General features: G+C 41.1%; 1 protein-coding gene across 1 annotated transcript; it reads left to right on the forward strand.

Annotated features, from left to right (window-relative positions):
* The first annotated feature begins 508 nt into the window (after positions 1 to 508).
* LOC135518895 (SLAM family member 9-like) lies at positions 509 to 19,156 on the forward strand. The gene is made up of 5 exons (XM_064943849.1): positions 509 to 618; positions 1,983 to 2,286; positions 2,415 to 2,689; positions 2,973 to 3,086; positions 17,050 to 19,156. The coding sequence occupies exons 1-4, from the start codon at positions 564 to 566 to the stop codon at positions 3,071 to 3,073; spliced, it is 735 nt and encodes a 244-aa protein (XP_064799921.1). The 5' UTR covers positions 509 to 563; the 3' UTR covers positions 3,074 to 3,086; positions 17,050 to 19,156.
* The last annotated feature ends 2,708 nt before the right edge of the window (positions 19,157 to 21,864 follow it).

The raw sequence follows: 21,864 nt of genomic DNA on the forward strand, positions 1-21,864 counted from the left end.
GTTGATACAAGGACGGCTATGTAGCTGGCTAAGAAGAAATTGCTAAGATTAGACAAATCAAACCGTTGTACTATAACGAAATGTAATGAAAAGTTATAAAAAGTTATACTACCTGCGGACCGAAGTGTAGATGTAATTTTCATCATAGGTACACTTCAACTGTGAGAGACGGAATCTAAAACAAAAATCCAGAAAATCACATTGTATGATTTTTAAGTAATTCATTAGCATTTTATTGTAGAGCCCTACCAAAAATGTACATGTTAAAAACGAGTTAGAAAAAATATAATTACACAATAGCAAATCTAATATTTTTAAGTTGATTTGTAACATGATAAAAAAATGCATTCTACCACGTCTTTAATTTCACAAACACCTGAGTTTGGAGAGCATTTTCAGTACCTATATAAGTGTAGTGTATTGGAAACAGGTTATCAAGTCGTTTCAAATGCCATGGGACATTTTAGAATTGTGGATATTGTTATAAAAGCCTTCTAGAGGAAGAGGAAGTCTAGGCCTATGTGACAATACTTCCTCATTTGGGTTTAGTTATTTGTCAAAGTATGGCGACTGTGCGTTTCACCCTCTCTATTCTACTAACTCTCCTCCATCATTCAGGTAAAAACATTTCATAAGACATCTGTATAGTGATATTTAATATATTGATTAGACATGTGTCTATAATCTGATTAGTAGGTTAGTAAGTAACAGGCAGTATCATTTGTACTGATTACTCTGCTTATAACCAGTCTAATCGGTGTCCTGGTTGTCTAACCAGTGGATCACACAGGAACTCAGAATAAGTCATAATCTAATGAAGTACTGAAGTTTTAAGTCATGTGATGTGTTTAACTTTACAACATTCAAGTAATTCATTGACTTTTAAATTGAAAATATGTAATTAACTTTAGGGCAACATTTTTTGATGATACTGTAGTTGTAAACATATGTTGAAGCTATACACGTGTTTACAAGTAATGAGTAATACAGCAATTTGGGGTGGTGATAGTATACAATACTGCACTACTGTGAGGAAAAGTTCTGTGTCAGTTACAAGAAGGTTACTGACAGGAAGCTACGCAACAACGCCATTTGAAGCAAGAAAACTTCTCACTATCGGAAATGCACAGCTCAACTTGTTTTCACGTGTATGTAAGAATCAACCACAAATATGTGCCCATATTTATAATCATCCAAGTTATCTATGCTTTAAGGCAGATTAGGTTCTACTTCATGGAGTTATAATTCATCATGTTGCTTTTACTGAATGGTTTCTGATACTGAACAGTTGACAGTGTGTATCATATCCTAGTTCTTCTATTGTAAAAGTACTTCTGTATTACTTGTAACAAAGGTTGTGACTATGTTGATCTAAAGGCAGCTGATATTATTAATGGGTTCATCTTTAAACCATTTAGCAAAAGGGCGTATTGTTACGTCCGTCGTTGAATGAATTAGACTAAAGCGCAGTGTGGAAAGTGTTAATTATATGTAATGCTGAAACACCGACAAAATAACAAAATATAAACGACTGTAAAGTTCTGCAGTACCATACAGCAACTGTGTAAAAATAAGATCCCACAAACTCAGGTGGAAAACAGGCTGCCTTAGTATGATTCCCAATCAGAGACAACGATAGACAGCTGCCTCTGATTGGGAACCATATCCGGCCAACAAAGAAATAGAAAACTAGAATGCCCACCCAAATCACACCCTGACCTAACCAAATAGAGAAATACACAGGCTCTCTCATGTCAGGGCATGACACATATAGAAAAAATCCTGTCCAAACTACAAAGTCTGCAAATTGGATCATTACAATGTGTCAGTCAGTTTGGCTATTTGCAAAAACAATCCATTTCCACATATTCCTTTAAGAGGTTGCGTTGCTAATTTCATATATACTACTGCTGTATTTGTCACATTGTTTGATGGGCTTTTTCATCTTTTTTTACATGAAGTATTCTGTGTGTTGATTTCAGAGCCCAGTGCTGAGACATCTGTGTTTGTGCTGAAGGGGCAGGATGTTCGCCTGAATGTCCAGACAAATGTTCAACTGCAAGATGTTGATGTGCTATTTTGGAAGTTTAACAGATTAGACAATGTTGTAAAGTACCCCCCAAAAGGTACCTTTGAAAGGTACCGAGGTAGGGCTGAATTTAGTGTGGGAAACTTCTCTCTGCTACTGAAGAACCTCCAGGAAGGAGACAGTGGACTTTATGATGCAGTTGTGTCTGGTAACAATGACAGAAACGTTGCTAAATACTTGATAAAAGTCCAAAGTACGTAAGACAGTTTTTCTATTTTTTCACAGTTTAATTAAACAAGCTAAACATGGTGTGCAGGTTAAATGCATATTCATTGGGACTCAGGTTAATAAACAAACAATAAAGGAATTATATTTGTTTTCAGAGAGTTGAGCCTCCAGTCCTGACAGTGGACTCTAACTCCACCATCAATGGCAACTGTAACGTGACTGTGGCCTGCAGAAGTCAGAACATCTCTGTCGACTCCAGCTGTAACAGCAGCACCTGCTCTCAGGTGGGAGGAGAGAGTAGAGGAGCTGAGACCTCCACTGTCCCCCTGCTCTCTGTCTATGTGGCAGGGGGTTCCATCATCTGTAACCACAGCAACCAAGTCAGCTGGGCCAACGACACCAAGGAGATCAAAACAATTTGTCAGGAAAAAGGTAAGACAGATTTATACAAACACCGTGCACACACACCCACACACGCTCACACACACACACACGCTCACACACACACACACACACGCGCTTACACACACACACGCTCACACACACACACACACACACACACACACACACACACACGCTCACACACACACGCTCACACACACACGCTCACACACACACACACACACACACGCTCACACACACACACTAGACTAGATGTTATATGCTGAAGTATGTTGACGTTTAGATTTTGATGTCACTGTAATTCCAAAACCAGAGCGGGACATAGACCACAACTACGCTGTCACAGTCGGGATGCCAGGTCCCATCATCCACGTCATCATCATCTTTGTTGGATGCGCCTTGATTGGTTGGTGAAAGCTAAATAAAGGTAAGCTCACTGTTCTTGCTTATTACAGAAACCGTACAGTTGTGAATAAAACGGTTCCTCTGGAGTAGGTGTCGTGGAGAATCGGATCAAATACAACGCATTACAGAACTTGTGAAATCAATTCGGCTTTTAATACAAGAGTACAGCAAGTATACTTATCAATAAAGTAACCTACCCATTCAGACCTTCTGGTAAATATTTTGAAGCGGTATCGTAGGATTTCTATAACTACTTATTTTATTCAGACCTTATAAGCAGGCAGCTGTAGCCCTGCGCCCAACCCCAGCTGTTCAACCAGAGAGCGCAAAACAGTCACACCGGTCAGCCCACACGAAAAGTCGCCAATATGAATGGCTCAATGAGGGGGCAGCCCGAATCACGCTCCCGACACGGGTCGCTCGCTCAGGTTGACTGAGCTGTGTTTACGCACATCTCAAAACAGATCCTGAAACGGTCGAGCCCGGCCAAGCAGAATCAGACGGAACAACTCCCTCAATCAAACCAGACACATAGGTCCGTTCGAGCAGTCCGACCATAGCAAATGCCCGCTCCCTCCGTTCAAACACCCGACACCAGCGAAGTTCACAGCCCCCGCCTACTTACTCACTAGACATGCATGCACATTCATATTTGTTATAGAATTCCCAAGCTTATACACATGCATGCAATTCATTGAATTCAAAAGTTCTTTCGTTTCTATAGTTTTTAGGAAATTTGAGAGAGAGACCTACTTGACGCTCCCCCTGCTGCTACCGGATCTTTTGTGGCAATCTACACTGACATTTCAACTATTGTAAGAACTTTGCTTACCTTGTTTATAGCTGGGTGGCCACCCTTGTCTTGCCAGATTGCCCCAAAGATCCCGCGGCCAGCCAAGAACGTCTTCAGTCCCTGATTCTCCTGGGCTAGCTCGCCAAATTCTGTCGTGGAGAATCGGATAAAATACAACGCATTACAGAACTTGTGAAATCAATTAGGCTTTTAATACAAGAGTATAGCAAGCCGGGATGGTCCGCGGAACACACCGCTTTTCCAGAGCCCTGGCTCCAGTATTTATCCACATATTGCATATGACCCCATCCCACATGCAAATGAAGTTACATTCCAATCCGTGCATCCTGCTTGTTCAGCTCAATAACGCTCATACCTGCTTTCCGTCAGATTATAATGATGACAAGACCCTTGCTTTGTTCCTGCACTTAGCTAAATGCATTCTTTTGTTTATGTATTATCTAGGATCAGCAGACTATGTGTCTCCTCAGTTTCTAGCGTGTCCAGCTATACTAAAAATACTATACATTCCTCTATTTTACAGCCCTATGCGTTGGCTCTGCACTTAGCTCAATATGTTCCTTTGTATGTGTGTCTTTATCTCAGAGCAACAGACTATGTGTCTCCTCTGTCATTCCTTCTGTATCTCTACGTCCTAAAAATATGCGAACTATGTCTATTGGTCATCAGTTAGTCATTTGACTGACCCCCTCCTTTGTATATCACTCTGGCCTTGGTATGTCCAGCTATCCTGGCACCTATGTGTCACCTTCACTTCATGTAGTCTGTTTTTAGTGTTCAGCTATTCTATACATCTTATGCATTTGTCTATGTGTTATATTTGCTCCCACATAGGGAAGGAGGTATAACATACTCAGGGAGTCTACAACCGATCCTATTCACCTGAAGCAAACTGAAATCATGCCCAATGTGCCAATGGATGCCAAGCCCACCCTCGGAAGCCCCACAATTCTGGCTATAATACCGGGGCTCGCATCCATTTCCAAAATTCATTACAGCACTTTAGTGAACCCAAACCCCTGACTGCACAAGGCCAAAATATGTTATATCACATTCTCTCCTTCGGGGAACAGTAGTTATATTCATTACTGTACATTCTCTTTCAGTCGGTCACTCGGTATAAAACATGCAGACATACAATCAAGCCCCAAGCCGGTTCAGACGGTACCAAACGAGGAGACCCGCCCAAGCACCCACAGGTTCCACCGGATCCAAAAAGGGTCACAGAAGCCACCTTTTTCCCCTACCTTAATACTTACCTGAGAAGCCTGAATTGTCAGTACCTCATGAGGCCTGAACTGTCAGAGCCCTATATAACAAACCAGAACCTGCTACAACACGGTTATGTATACTGACACGCTGCCACTGCAGCCCAAGTCCCTAGACCCCACGGTTCCAAGAATAACACTAACTTTGCGAGCCTAAAATGTCAGAACTCGTACAAGGAACCGCAAGTCCAAAACAACAGAACACCAAGTCATGACTTGGTAAACGCATACGCACTGCATAGCGTCAAGTAGTGTCACTGAAACCCACAGGAAACCTGCAGTAACCTTGGAAGGGTGTACCCACACACTGCCATGGCAGCACAATGCTCAAACCCACAGGGAATTGTGGCAACCCGGATAAAAGCGTTGTCTGCTGCAGCACATCAAGGCAGCCAAAGGCTTAAACCCACAGGGAAACTGTGATAAACCAAATATATGTTGCCTGACATCAACCATGACGACCCAACATTTTCCATACACACAAAAAGTTTATTTCTCTCAAATGCTTTGCACAAATATGTTTACATCCTGTTAGTGAGCATTTCTCCGTTTCCAAGATAATCCATCCACCTGACAGGTTTGGTATATCAAGAAGCTGATTAAACAGCATGATCATTACACAGGTGCACCTTGTGCAGGGGACAATAAAAGGCCACTCTAAAATGTGCAGTTTTGTCACACAACACAATGCCACAAATCAAGTTTCAGGTTGAGGAGTGTGCAATTGGCATGCTGACTGCAGGAATGTCCACCGGTCTCGCAATGTGTTTGGCGTTGTGTGGGTGAAAGGTTTGCTGATGCATTTGTATTTTTTATGGATCCCCATTAGCTGTTGTCAAGGCAGCTGCTACTCTTCCTGGGTAGTTCTTGTATGCATGTGTCTGTGCCAATGTTTGTGTTGCTTCACAGACCCCGCTGTTTTGATCAAATTACAATTTTCCCTTTTTTGTGGCACCTGACCACACGACTGAACAATAGTCAAGGTGCGACAAAACTAGGGCCTTTGTTGATAGTGTTGTTAAGTGTTGGCAAGTGTCTTCACTGACATTTTCAACCTCTCCCTGACCGAGACTTCAAGCAGACCACTATAGTCCCTGTGCCCAAGGAAGCGAAAGTAACCTGCCTAAATGATTACCGCCCCATGGCACTCATGGAGCGGTTGCCATGAAGTGCTTTGAAAGGCTGGTCATGGCTCACATCAACAGCATCCTCCCGGACACACTAGACCCACTCCAATTCGCAGACTGCCTCAACAGATCCACAGATGACGCAATCTGGGCCAAGCTTCCTGCCATCCAGGACCTATATAATAGGCGGTGTCAGAGGAAAGCCCATAAAATTGTCAGAGACTCCAGTCACCCAAGTTAAAGACTGTTTTCTCTGCTACTGCATAGCAAGCGGTACTGGAGCGCCAAGTCTAGGACCAAAAGGCTCCTCAACAGCTTCTACCCCAAGCTATTAGACCGCTGAACAATTCATAAAAATCGCCACCGGACAATTTACATTGACCCCCGTCTTGTACACTGCTGCTACTCGTTGTTTGTTTGTTACCTATGCATAATCACTTCGTCCCCGCGTACATGTACAGATTACCTTGCACACTGACTCGGTACCGGTGCCCCTGTATATAGCCTCGATATTGTTATTCTTATTGTGTTACTTTTTATTATTACTTTTTATTTTAGCCTACTTGGTAAATATTTTATTCTTCTTGAACTGCATTGTTGGTTAAGGGCTTGTAATTAAGCATTTCACGGTAAAGTCTACACTTGTATTCGGTGCATGTGGCAAATAAAGTTGGATTTGATTTGATCAATATGTTTTGACCATGACAGTTTACAATCTAGGGTTACTCCAATCAGTTTAGTCATCTCAACTTGCTCAATTTTCACATTATTTATCCAATATTTAGTTGAGGTTTCGGGTTTACTGAGTGTTTTGTTCCAAATACAATGCTTTAAGTTTTAGAAATATTTAGCACTAACTTATTCCTTGCCACCCACTCTGAAACTAACTGCAGCTCTTTTTTGATGGTTTTCAGTCATTTCAGTCGCTGTAGTAGCTGACATGTAGCTGAGTCATCCGCATACATAGACACTCTGGCTTTACTCAAAGTCAGTGGCATGTCATTAGTAAAAATTGAAAAAGCAAGGGGCCAAAACAGCTACTCTGGGTAATTCCTGATTCTAACTGGATTATATTTGAGAGGCTTCCATTAAAGAACACCCTCTGTGTTCTGTTAGATAAGTAACTCTTTATCCACATTATAGCAGGGAGTGTAAAGCCAAAACACATACGTTTTTCCAGCAGCAGACTATGATCAATAATGTAAAAAGCTGCACTGAAGTCTAACAAGACAGCCCCCACAATAATTTTATCATCAATTTCTCTCAGCCAATCATCAGTCATTTGTGTAAGTGCTGTGCTTATTTAGTGTTCTTCCCTATAAGCATGCTGGAATTCTGTTGTCACTTTGTTTACTGTAAAATACCATTGTATCTGGTCAAACCAAATGTTTTCGAGAAGTTTACTAAGAGTTGGTAACAGGATGATTGGTTGGCTATTTTAGCCAGTAAAGGGGGCTTTATTATTCTTCGGTAGCGGAATGACTTTAGCTTCCCTCCTAGCCTGAGGGCACACACTTTCTATTAGGCTTATATTAAAGATGTGTCATATAGGAGTGGCAATATCGTCTGCTATTATCCTCAGTCATTTTCCATCCAGATTGTCAGACCCTGCTGGCTTGTCATTGTTGATGATAGACAGCAATCATTTTTTCACCTCGTCCACACTGACTTTACGGAATTCAAAAGTACAAAAGTCTTGTCTTTCAAAATTTGGTCCGATATACTTGGATGTGTAGTGTCAGCGTTTGTTGCTGGCATGTCATCCCTAAGGTTGCTTATCTTGCCAATGATAAAGACATTAAAATAGTTTGCAATATCAGTGGACTTTGTGATGAATGAGCCATCAGAGTCAATGAATGATGGAGCCGAGTTGGCTTTTTTCTCCACAATTTCATTTTAAAGGTGCCCCAAAGCTTTTTACTGTCATTCTTTATATAATTTCTCTTTGTTTCATAGTGTAGTTTATTTTTAATTTTTTAAATTTAGTTACATGATTTAACTTGCAGTAAGTTTGCCAATCATTTGGGCTGACAGACTTAATTGCCATAACCTAGGCCTCATCAAAACATAGAATGCCCACAACACACGCCCTGACCAAACCAAAATAGAGACATTAAAAAGATCTCCAAGGTCAGGGCATGACAGTAACCCCCCCCCACAAAGGTGCGTACTCCGGCCACAAAACCTAAAACAAAACCTCCCTAGGGGAGGGTCTGGGTGGACAGCTATCCGCGGTGGCGGCTCTGGTGCGGGACGTTGATCCCGCTCCACCTCTGGCTTACCCCACTTACCCCGCCTCTAGAGCGGGGACCCTCGCCGCCGACCTCGGACTGGGGACCCTCGTAGCGGGCCCCGGACTGGGGCATCTCTGGAAGCTCCGGGCTGGAGGGTGACTCTGGCGACACACAGGAGACCTGGCTCTGGGAGCCGGTACAGGACTCACCAGGCTGGGGAGACATACAGGAGGCCTCTTCCTTGGCCGAGGCACCGGATACACTGGGCCGTGGAGGAGCACTGGCGGTCTCGAGCGCAGAGCTGGCATCACCCGTTCTGGCTGGATGCCCGCTTTCACCCGGCAAATGCGGGATGCTGGCACCCAGCACACCGGCCCATGAATGCGCAGCCTCAACACAGTGCGCATCACCCCATAGCACGGGGCATGACCAGTCACATGCTCGCCATGGTAAGCACAGGGAGTTGGCTCAGGTCTACTACCTGACTCTGCCACACTCCCCGTGTGCCCCCAAAACATTTTTTGGGGCTGCCTCTCGGGCTTCTTTGCCAGCCGTGTTCGTGTCGCCAACTCCATTCTCAGGTATCCCTCCTCGCACTGTTCTAGAGAATCCCAGGTGGGCTCCGGCACTCTCCCTGGGTCGACCGACCACCTCTTTATCTCCTTCCAGGTTGTCTCATACTCCAGATAGCGCTGCTCCCATGTCCATGAGTCACTTTCACGCTGCTCCTCCTTACCACACTGCTTGGTCCGTTGGTGGTGGGAAGTTCTGTCACGGCTGTTGAAAGGAGAGGACCAAGGTGCAGCGTGGTGAGCGTACATTTTCTTTATTTTAATCAAAATGACGCCAAACAAAACAATAAACACTACAAACACCAACTGTGAAGCTCAAAAGCAAAGTGCTCTAAACAACATCAACTTCCCACAAACACAGATGGGAAAAAGGGAACCTAAGTATGGTTCCCAATCAGAGACAACGATAGACAGCTGTCCCTGATTGAGAACCATACCCGGCCAAACACAAAGAATTAGAAAACATAGAACACAAAACATAGAATGCCCACCCCAACTCACGCCCTGACCAAACCAAAATAGAGATATTAAACGGATCTCCAAGGTCAGGGCGTGACAACACCACAGACAGATCACCACAGATCATCAACATATGAATCACTACAAAACTTATTGTATGACCTCTTATACAGCATATTCGGCCCAGCCTTTGGAACTTTGGTTTTCCTAGATATGGCTATTATATTGTGATTACTACATCCTATGGATTTGGATACTGCTATAAAGCACAATTCTGTAGCATTAGTAAAGATGTGATCAATACATGTTAATGACTTAATTCCTGTGCTGTTTGTAACTACCCTGGTAGGTTGACTGACAACCTGATCCAGGTTGCAGGCCCTGGTGATAGTTAAGTTCCTGAGTGGGCAGCTTGATGATAGCCAGTCAATATTTAAATCACCCAGAAAATATGTTTCTTTGTTGATATCATATACATTATCAATCATTTCACACATATTATCCAGATACTGACTGTTAGCACTTGGTGGTCTATAACAGCTTCCCACCAGAATGGGCTTTAGCTGAGGACAGATGAACCTGTAGCCATATTACTTCAAGAGTATTTAACATTAGATCGTCTCTAGGCTTTACAGGAATGTGGTCCTGAATATAGACTGCAACACCGTCCCTGTTGGCATTCATGAATATGAATGTCATCTGCTACAAGCAAGTTATTGGACCTTGATTCATGGACCTTGTTTCTTAATATGGGCTATTTTTAGCACTTTCTGGGTTGCTTGATTGTTTTTAATGCTTTACTGGGAAGCTTACCCGAGGTAGACTTACTCATGTTATTTACATTAGAGCTGATAGTGCAGGGTGACCTGCGTAATGTGGTCTTCCTACTATTGCACACCGCCTCAGTGCTAACAGTGCAACTCTGGTTCATAGGCTCATGATTATTGCTTACAATAGCTGTCGGATAAACAGATGTATTCGGTGCAATTAGGGGTACATAAATTACTTACATTGTGTTTGCCAATGCCTCTAAGATCATGTACATTTGATGCAGCATTATGACGACTCATTGTCACAATGGTAGGGATTAATTGAGCTGGTCTTGGATCATTTACCAGTCAGTGTTTCAACGCAGACGAGACATGCGTGGACAGAGGCCAAGATGGACTCTGTCATTCCTGTAGAGGATCTTCTGTTTCCAGAAGGTGTCAAAGTTATCAATAAAAGTGACTTTTAGCCAGATGTGAAATGACATCAGTCTGCTGAATATTTCACACTTTCTTTTTCACATGTAGTCATGGCTCTATGTAGTACTGTGCGCCTCCCACAATCTGTTCTGGACTTGGGGACTGTGAAGAGACCTCTGGTGGCATGTCTTGTGCGGTATGCTTGGGTGTCCGAGCTGTGTGCTAGTATTTTAAACAGACAGCTCAGTATCTTTAGCGTGTCAACACCTTACAAAGACAAGTAATGATGCAGTCAATCTCTCTCCACTTTGAGCCATGAGAGATTGACATTGGCATGTCAGTAATGTTAGCTCTCCGTGTACATTTAAGGGCCAGCCATGCTGCCCTGTTCTGAGCCAACTGTGGTACCTGAACACACTACTGAACAGTAGTCCATGTGCACCAAAACCAGGGCCTGTAGGACCTGCCTTGTTGATAGTGTTGTTAAGAAGGTAGAAACTAGGGCCTGTAGGACCTGCCTTGTTAATAGTGTTGTTAAGAAGGTAGAAACTAGGGCCTGTAGGACCTGCCTTGTTAATAGGTTGTTAAGAAGGTAGAAACTAGGGCCTGTAGGGCCTGCCTTGTTAATAGTGTTGTTAAGAAGGTAGAAACTAGGGCCTGTAGGACCTGCCTTGTTGATAGTGTTGTTAAGAAGGTAGAAACTAGGGCCTGTAGGACCTGCCTTGTTGATAGTGTTGTTAAGAAGGTAGAAACTAGGGCCTGTAGGACCTGCCTTGTTGATAGTGTTGTTAAGAAGGTAGAAACTAGGGCCTGTAGGACCTGCCTTGTTAATAGTGTTGTTAAGAAGGTAGAAACTAGGGCCTGTAGGACCTGCCTTGTTAATAGTGTTGTTAAGAAGGTGGAAACTAGGGCCTGTAGGACCTGCCTTGTTAATAGTGTTGTTAAGAAGGTAGAAACTAGGGCCTGTAGGACCTGCCTTGTTAATAGTGTTGTTAAGAAGGTAGAAACTAGGGCCTGTAGGACCTGCCTTGTTAACCTCTTACACTTATGGTGGCGCTATTTCATTTTTGGAAGAAAAACGTTCCCGTTTTAAACAAGATATTTTGTCACAAAAAGATGCTCGACTATGCATATAATTGCTACTGTTCGAAAGAAAACACTCTGACGTGTCCAGAAATACAAATATCTTCTCTGTGCGTGCCCTTTAACGTGAGCTTCAGGCAAAACCAAGATGACTTGGCATCCAGGAAATGACAAGGATTTTTGAGGCTCTGTCTTTCATGATCTCCTTATATGGCTGTGAACGCAAGAGGAATGAGTCTGCCCTTTCTGTCGTTTCCCCAAGGTGTCTGCAGCATTGTGACGTATTTGTAGGCAGATCGTTGGAAGATTGACCATAAGAGACCACATTTACCACGTGTCCGCCCGGTGTCCTGCGCCGAAATTGGTGCGCAAAAGTCACCTGCCAGTATTTTTCCATGGGGCAGAGAGAGAAGCAAGCTTCCAAGAACTGCATGTCAATGAAGAGATATGTGAAAAAACACCTTGAGGATTGATTCCAAACAACGTTTGCCATGTTTCGTCGATATTATGTAGTTAATCCGGAAAAAGTTTCACGTTGTAGGTGACTGCATTTTCGGTTCGTTTCGGTAGCCAGGCGCAATGTAGAAAACGGAACGATTTCTCCTACACACAGACGCTTTCAGGAAACACTGCGCATTTGGTATGTGGCTGGGAGTCTCCTCATTGAAAACATCAGAAGCTCTTCAAAGGTAAATGATTTTATTTATTTGGTTATCTGGCTTTTGTGAAAATGTTGCGTGCTACATGCTACACAAAATGCTATGCTAGCTTTGCATACTCTTACACAAATTAGTCAATTTCTATGGTTCAAAAGCATATTTTGAAAATCTGAGATGACAGTGTTGTTAAGAAAAGGCTAAGCTTGAGAGCAAACGCATTATTTTAATTTTATTTGCGATTTTCAGAAATCGTTAACGTTGCGTTATGCTAATGAGCCTGAGGCTTAGTCACAATCCCGGATCCGGGATGGGGAGTTTCAAGAGGTTAATAGTGTTGTTAAGAAGGTAGAAACTAGGGCCTGTAGGACCTGCCTTGTTGATAGTGTTGTTAAGAAGGTAGAAACTAGGGCCTGTAGGACCTGCCTTGTTAATAGTGTTGTTAAGAAGGTAGAAACTAGGGCCTGTAGGACCTGCCTTGTTAATAGTGTTGTTAAGAAGGTAGAAACTAGGGCCTGTAGGACCTGCCTTGTTAATAGTGTTGTTAAGAAGGTAGAAACTAGGGCCTGTAGGACGTAGGACCTGCCTTGTTGATAGTGTTGTTAAGAAGACAGAGTAGTGCTTTTGTTTCAATATGTTTTGACCATGACAGTTTTACAGTCCAGCATTACTCCACCTTGTCGTGTCTCTACTATCATTAAATTGAAGACTTGTAGTTTTTAATCAAAGATTCTCTGTAATTAGTATTACGCGATCAACTGATTAATCATGCACATGTAATTAACTAAGAAGTCGGGGCATTTCCTAAAATAACTTTTCAGATATTTTATCTTATCAATTTGTCTTCGAATTAATTCATTATTTACTTTACCTCACGTTAGTCTCATTTCAAATGTCGTAAATTGTTGGTTATTTGCACAAACCCAGTCTTCACTATGAATCATCCATAAATCAATTGTCAATTCACAGAAATGCATAAACAAACAGTAAATATGGTTACAAGAAATGATAGGAGAATGTGCCCTAGTGGGCTGAACCGGCATGACGGCTTGTTAGACAAAAGGGAAAGTGGGGGTCGACTAAGAAGTCACTACAGAGTGATAATTACAACAATTGAAATGCTAATCCTTTACACATGAACGCTCACTCATTCGGGATCAATTGCAATCAATATATATATTTACACTCAGTGTGTCGTCTTGATCGCTGGTGAAAAGTTTGTTTCTTTTGTAGAATTGTCCATCTCGCTCCCTCTCTGTCTTGGTTATAGGGGATAGTTCTGAGTGACATTCATTCATTTGTTACAGAATGAATGTTTCGGCGGTTGTCATTCTTCGCGTTCAATGATACCGAATTCCTAGCTGCAGACTAGTAATTACTATCAAAGACTTGTTCTTATTCTGTCGGTATCAATAGTGTAAGAGTTTAACCACGTGGTATGGTTAAACCTCTTGATACTACCCATCCCGGATCCGGGATCGTGAATACAGCCTTAGGCTCATTACCATAACGCAACGTTAACGATTTCTGAAAATCGCAAATGAAATGAAATAAATATGCCTGCTCTCAAGCTTAGCCTTTTCTTAACAACACTGTCATCTCAGATTTTCAAATTATGCTTTTGAACCATAGCAAATCAAGCATTTGTGTAAGAGTATTGATAGCTAGCTTAGCATTTAGCGTATCATTTAGCACGTAACATTTTCACAAAAACCAGAAAACCAAATAAATAAAATAATTTACCTTTGAAGAACTTCCGATGTTTTCAATGTGGAGACTCTCAGTTACATAGCAAATGTTCAGTTTTTCCTGAAAGAATCTTTGTGTAGGAGAAATCGCTCCGTTTTGTACATCACATTTGGCTACCGAAACGAACCGAAAATTCAGTCACCAAAACGTCAAACTTTTTCCAAATTAACTCCATAATATCGACCGAAACATGGCAAACGTTGTTTAGAATCAATCTTCAAGGTGTTTTTTCACATATCTCTTCATTGATATGCCGTTCGTGGAAGCCTGCTTTCGTCTCAGAATCCCATGGTAAAATACCAGCAGCTGAAAATGACGCAACAATTTCTTATGGTCAATCTTCCAATGATATGCCTACAAATACGTCACAGTGCTGCAGACACCTTGGGGAAACGATAGATAGGGCAGGCTCATTCCTGTCGCATTCACAGCCATATAAGGAGACAATGAAAAACAGAGCCTCAAAAATCCTGCTCATTTCCTGGTTGCAGTTTCATCTTGGTTTTGCCTGTAGCTCCTGTTCTGGGGCACTCACAGACAATATCTTTGCAGTTCTGGAAACCTCAGAGTGTTTTCTTTCCAAAAGCTATCAATTATATGCATAGTCGAGCATCTTTTTGTGACAAAATATTGCGCTTAAAACGGGCACGTCTTTTTATCCAAAAATTAAATAGCGCCCCCATAGATTTAACAGGTTAAAAGATTCAGCAATGGTCCACAACCTTTGTCCTCCCCCAATGGAGAAAAACATGGTCTGGTGATAATTTCTCAAAGTTGTGTTTTATTCGGAATGGCAGAAAAGGGCTGTCCCAGGACGCCTGATCCTAACTGGGCTCAGGGGCAGTCCTCTGATTTAGTTAACTCCAATCCCCTTTTTGTCCAAAATCACATTGTACAATTGTGTAAACAGTATCATACTCACTCATTCATCTTATACAACAATTAGATGTAAACCTCATATCTGAGGCTATTATATTATCAGCATTATGGTAATGTGGCCACACCGTCTCCCATGAGCTTCCCCAAGTTGTAACAAACAGACCAGTTCGTAGCTGGATTCTTCACCGATCTTTTATACTTTCTCCGGAACATGAAATTTGTTCGTGCCTCAAGTTCTGTGAGGTGGAAGAAATTCCTTTGTGCTCCATGAACATTTACTCTGTCTCTTATACTATGTGGCCATGTAGGCAGGGTCTTCTCAGGAATTACAAGAAAGAAATTCCCACATATTCTGACCACTTGTTGTCTGCTTTTCCTTCATTCTTCAGTCTAACTCATCCCAAACCATCTCAATTGGGTTGAGGTCAGGTGATTGTGGAGGCCAGGTCATCTGATGCCCCACTCCATCACTCTCCTTCTTGATCAAATAGCCGTACTCTGCCTGGAGGTTTGTTGGTGTCCTGTTGAAAAACAAATGATTGTCCTACTAAGCGCAATCAGATTGGATTGCGTATCGCTGCAGAGTGCTGTGGTAGCCATGCTGGTTAAGTGTGCCTAGAATTCAAAATAAATCACAGACAGTGTCACCAGCAAAGCACCCCCACACCATCACACCTCCTCCTCCATGCTTCACGATGGGAACCACACATGCGCAGATCATCCGTTCACCTATTCTGCGTCTCACTAAGACACAGTGGTTGGAACCAAAAATCTCACATTTGGACTCATCAGACCAAAGGAAAAATGTCCACCGGTCTAATGTCCATTGCTCGTGTTTCTTGGCTGAACCAAGTCTCTTCTTCTTATTGGTGTCCTTTAGTAGTAGTTTCTTTGCAGCAATTAGACCATGAAAGCCTGATTCAGCATTCTACTTTGAACAGTTGAATTTGAAATGTGTCTGTTACTTGAACTTTGTGAAGCATTTGTTTGGGCTGCAATTTCTGAGGCTGGTAACTAATGAACTTATCCTATGTCAAATATAAAATCTACTTTGATTTGTTTAACACGTTTTTGGTTACTACACGATTCCATATGTGTTATTTCAAAGTGATGATGTCTTCACTTTTATTCTACAATGTAAAAAATAGTAAAAAATTAAGAAAAGCCCTGGAATGAGTAAGTGTGTCCAAACTTTTGACTGGTACTGTATGTAAATAAGGTATTTCTGTTTTTTATTGTAAATAATATTTACAAACATTTCTTAAAACCTGTTTTCACTTTATGGGGTGTTGTGTGAAGAATGATGAGTACATTTAAAAAAAGGCTAGAACAAGGCTGTACCGTAACAAAATGTGGAAAAGGTAAAGGTGTCTGAATGCTTTCTGAATGCACTCTAGTTGCGAGCCACAGAATTATAGCCAGGAAAGAGGGGCTTCCGAGGGTGGGCTTGGCACCCATTGGCCCATTGGGCATCGTTTCAGTTTGCATCAGGTGAATAGGATTGGTCGTTGACTCCCTAGTGTGTTATACCTTGTGAGCGACTCAAAGTTAACACATTATATTAATTAAACTTTTGTGAAAACTGTTGAAAACAGGATGTAGTAATTTCACATTATTTATATATTCATAGCTAATTTTATTGTAATTTTATGTAGTTGATTTAAAGGTGACAAAGTGGAAATTATAATCACAGAGTATGCTATATTCAGGGTAAGATACCATAGATATTTAACACCACTGATACTGTGTCATTGTTGATGCCATTTTTAAAAATGCAGTTAGTGGAAAATGTATACATTCTAAAATGCTAAAATGTTAATTTCTTATATTATAGAGCATTGAACCACTGAGAAATATTTAATTTATTGATTTGAGGTAATTAATGACCTTGTTTTATAACCGGGTCACCGTTCATAAATTCATAGTGAAGTTGTTACTGTATGTTTGTATTCTCCAGACTCCAGGTAACAGTCAAGTAGGTGATGAAGAGCAGGAATCTCCAGGTCCAGGTCAAGCATCAGCCACAATCTACAGTATGGTGGGACTACCCCAACCCCAGCCTATGAACCATTCCACCATGATGGGAGACCAGTCTCCACCTGAGGACTTCCCCATGACCTCCATGACCTCCATGACCATGCCTGAGAGTTTAAATGCTACTGTATGGTGGGGCAAAAGAGAAGCAAACAATAATCAGGAATTTTAACATCATCTTAGACCAGGATTCTATCACATAGCTTGTTGTCAGCTATACACCTTTGAAGGCAATGCTCCCGCGTTCAATGAGAAAACATTCAATTCAGTTCAGTCGGGAAATTATGTTTAAATGTACATAGCTGGCAAACCATGATCAAATTGAATCTTGGCCTAAGACCGCGGAATATCAGTGCTGTAGCGTGATTGAAATTTAAAGGCAATGTACCTGCTTGTGTGGGGACTGCATCGGTAAACTCTGCATATGTCGCCTCAATCGGAAATGACCTTTACATTTCTATCGTGCTACAATTCGGATATTCTTCCAAACAACGATCAACTACAGATGAAGGATCTTAATTTGACCACACTGTTGTTGCAGGAAATGCAAACTTGTAATGTATTCGAGGTTTAAAAATGCTTCTAAAGTTTGGAATTTACACTTTAAAATATCAAACTTGATTTGCCAATACAAAAAAATCTAAAACCTCCACAAACATTTTCATTCATTATATCCCCATAATCCTGTTGCATCAGGATATTTTCCTGCTGTGAGAAACTAGTCAAATTAACATCCCACATCTGTAAGCACAGCTGTCTTTGAAAATGTTAAATATATATATCTTTTCCTTGTAACATTTTTGAACCATCATGACAGTAGTATGCTGTAAAAGTACATAAAAATAACTGAACATTTCAAATTATTCATCATAGTGGGAATTAAACAGAAACAAATAATTTATCATAGTGGGTATTCAACAGAAACACATCATTCATCTTAATGGGTATTAAACAGAAACAAATAATTTATCATAGTGGGTATTCATAAGAACAAAAGAATGTATCATGGTAAACAGAAACAAATGAACCAAAGACATGTGATACTCTACAGTCAGATATTCTTACATCATGTTATGCTGTGCATTATACTATGTCATGTAATGCTATATTATGACAAGCCCTAATAATATGCCTTGAAATGCTATGCTATCTTACATTAGGCTAAAGACATGCTACGGTACTTTGGCGACTGGTAAGTGTTTTTTTCCTTTGGGCTGTATGTTTCAATGTGTAGTTCATACATGCATAATCTATAAGCAGAATTAACGTTTTACCTCAATGAGCAGCTGTTTTCTGGAAGCTGTGCGGCACCATTTTCCCTACATTTACCTCAACGTGCGCCAGCCCGCTAGAAATGCGAGTTTCAGCCGATGAGCTTCAGCCCCTTGCCATTTGAGTGACAGCTAGCAAGACACACACACACACACAGCAGAGCGAGAGAGAGCAATTACGTGTTACACATATCTGCACATTTGTGATGTGGCACGCAATTTTCAGGTCCCACTTTTGGCTTGTGAGCGTTACTTTCAGAACTGCTTCCTAAAAAATATAACAAATAAAAAAATAATATCTAAGGTATGTTATTTATATAGAAACGAATGAAAAGATAAAGTAAATATATTTTTTTTACTTTTTAAATTACCCAATCTGGTTTACATGTGCAGGCAACATCCTTCTGTTTCTGTGTACTGTACATTGTTACATAAAAAGGAACATAATTATTAATCTCATGATTATACTATCTGCTGCTGTATGGGGCGGCAGTGTAGCCTAGTGGTTAGAGTGTTGGATTAGCAGTCGAAAGGTTGCAAATTCAAATCCCCAAGCTGACAAGGTACAAATCTGTCGTTCTGCCCCTGAACAGGCAGTTAACCCACTGTTCCTAGGCCGTCATTGAAAATAAGAATTTGTTCTTAACTGACTTGCCTAGTTAAATAAAGGTAACAAATTGTAAATAATATCGTCACTGTGGGAAGCCCTGTCAATTGTAAAAATACAATAAACATAATTCTGTCACTCGTGGGCTTAAATCAGTGTTGTTTGTAGAATGTATCCCTGATGTAGAGGGTGATGACTGCAGAGATCATGATGACCAGCCTCACAGACACCAGGAGGATCTTCAACATGTACACAGACACGCCAGCAGGGGGAGTCACTGGGCTACAACAGTTAGACATTATGTTAGAGTTCCTCTTGTCCAGCACGTCAGACAAAAGGGACACTTCCATTTCAATTACAGTCAATACAGAAAGTAAACCAAATTCCAATTCCTAATTTTCCTAATTGAAAAGCATATAAATTAACTGGAATAGAAATGGAATTGACCATTACCCTGCTAGACACTTCAACAATTAGCCTGGGGACTACCCTGAGTTTACAGTTCCTGTAATGTGTATAGTTCCTACAATAATGTGCGCTCTTACTTTCAATATTAATCATTATTAAAGATGAAAGGAGAATATACAGTGGGGCAAAAAAAGTATTTAGTCAGCCACCAATTGTGCAAGTTCTCCCACTTAAAAAGATGAGAGAGGCCTGTAATTTTCATCATAGGCACACTTCAACTATGACAGACAAAATTAGGGGAAAAAAAACATTTTAGATTTTGTGTCACTGGCCTACACACATTACCTCATAATGTTTTAGAAATTAATGAACAATGAAAAGCTGAAGTGTCTTGTCACTCAACCCATTTGTTATGGCAAGCCTAAATAAGTGCAGGAGCAAAAATGTGCTTAACAAATCACATAAGTAGCATGGACTCTCTGTGTGCAATAGTGTTTAACATGAATATGTTCCCGGTATTTCACATATGTTCCATTCCGAGAACAAATAACTTTTCCGGAAGTGTCATTCTAAAGCATTATAAATATGTAAATATGTCTGGATTTGATTAGCGCTTTGATCGGCATGAAGCCTGATGAGCCATACATTTTAAGAGCCCAAGCCTGAGAAAAGCCCAAATGATTGTGTTGCTTTCCAATGCATAGCCTATAATATACTGTATAGGCTACCGCACATTACGTACAACAGAAAAGTCCATAGATATAGCTAAATGGAACATCTTCAGTAATTTTTGAGTGTAGATTGTATTACTGTATTGTATTATATGGACTGGAATTACATTCAAACCATGAAGCAGGGAGAGAACATGTGATTCTGGTGCAGCACATGCCGCCTACAAAGTTAAAATTATAAGCTCGCAAATTTGATTTTAATTTAGAAATATATTATTATACATTTTTATAATTAGCAGGCTGACATGTAAATATCTTTAATAATATTTCCCCCAACGTTGTGCGACATTAGCGTGTCTCCTTTTTATCTCTATTGTTGCTTCAATCCTTCTTTGCTTTCAACAGTAAAATGAAATACGTTTCGTTGTCCTTATCTTCATCAGTGTAATGAATAATGAATAATAATATGGGACTAGTATAAGATGCTGACAACTATCACTTCTCTTCACAAATATTGAATGGTTATGGGTCTGAATAAATTATTGCAACAGCATACCGCCATCGCGTGTTCTCTTCTTTCAAACACTCCGTGAGTGCTATTGGCTGATGTATTTAACATTCAGCATCCCTCTTCGAATAGTCTATTAGTATATATACACACTACAAATTATGTGGACATCTCAATCCTAAATCATGGGCATGAAAATGGACTTGGTCCCCCTTTTTCTGCAACAATAGCCTCCACTCTTCCAGGGAGGCCTTCCACTAGATGTTAGAAAATTGCTGCCTTACTTCCATTCAGCCACAATAGCATTAGTGAAGTTGGGCACTAATGTTGGGCGATTAGGCCTGGCTCGCAGTCGGCGTTCCAATTCATCCCAAAGGTGTTCGATGGGGTTGAGGTCAGGGCTGTGTGCAGGCCAGTCAAGTTCTTCTACACCGATCTCGACAAACCATTTCTGTACGGATCTCGCTTTGTGCACGGGGACATTGTCATGCTGAAACAGGAAAAGGCTTTCCCAAAAGTGTTGCCACAAAGTTGGAAGCATAGAATCGTCTAGAATGTAATTTTATGCTGTAGCGTTAAGATTTCCCACTGTAACTAAGGGCCCAAACCAAACTTTACAGTTGCCACTATGCATTTCGCGCAGGTAGTGTTCTCCTGGCATCTGCCAAACCCAGATTAATCCGTCGGACTGACAGATGGTGAAGCGTGATTCATAACTCCACAGAACGCGTTTCTACTGCTCCAGAGTCCCATGGTGGCAAGCTTTACACCACTCCAGCTGACTCTTGGCATGGCACATTGGTGATCTTAGGCTTGTTTATGACAGATTATGTGGAAATGGGAAGACAACTGTGAATAATTTTAGTAATGTGTGTTGTTAACAAGAGTGATATTTGAAGCTTGACACTGGTATAAGACATTACAGGTACTGTGACCAATTAAGAGGCACAAATACCATTACTACTCACTGGGGAAGTGGGTATCACTATCTTGGAAAATGATTAATAGAGGGCGTGTATTAGAGCCATGAGAGAGGACATCTAAACACATTAGATGTAGTCAAGAGAGGTGCAGAAATAACCACCATGTCATCAAAATTTTGCAAACTGGATAAAACTGGTCAGCATTTCCCTGCTGACGGAAAATACCAATCTATTTTTTTTTATTCTTATTTTCAAGGACAGCCTAGGAACAGTGGGTTAACTGCCTGTTCAGGGGCAGAATGACAGTTTTGTACATTGTACATTGTCAGCTCGGGGGTTTGAACTTGCAA

The sequence above is a fragment of the Oncorhynchus masou genome, chromosome 3, assembly GCF_036934945.1.
Source record: "Oncorhynchus masou masou isolate Uvic2021 chromosome 3, UVic_Omas_1.1, whole genome shotgun sequence".
In the NCBI taxonomy this organism is placed as follows: domain Eukaryota; kingdom Metazoa; phylum Chordata; class Actinopteri; order Salmoniformes; family Salmonidae; genus Oncorhynchus; species Oncorhynchus masou.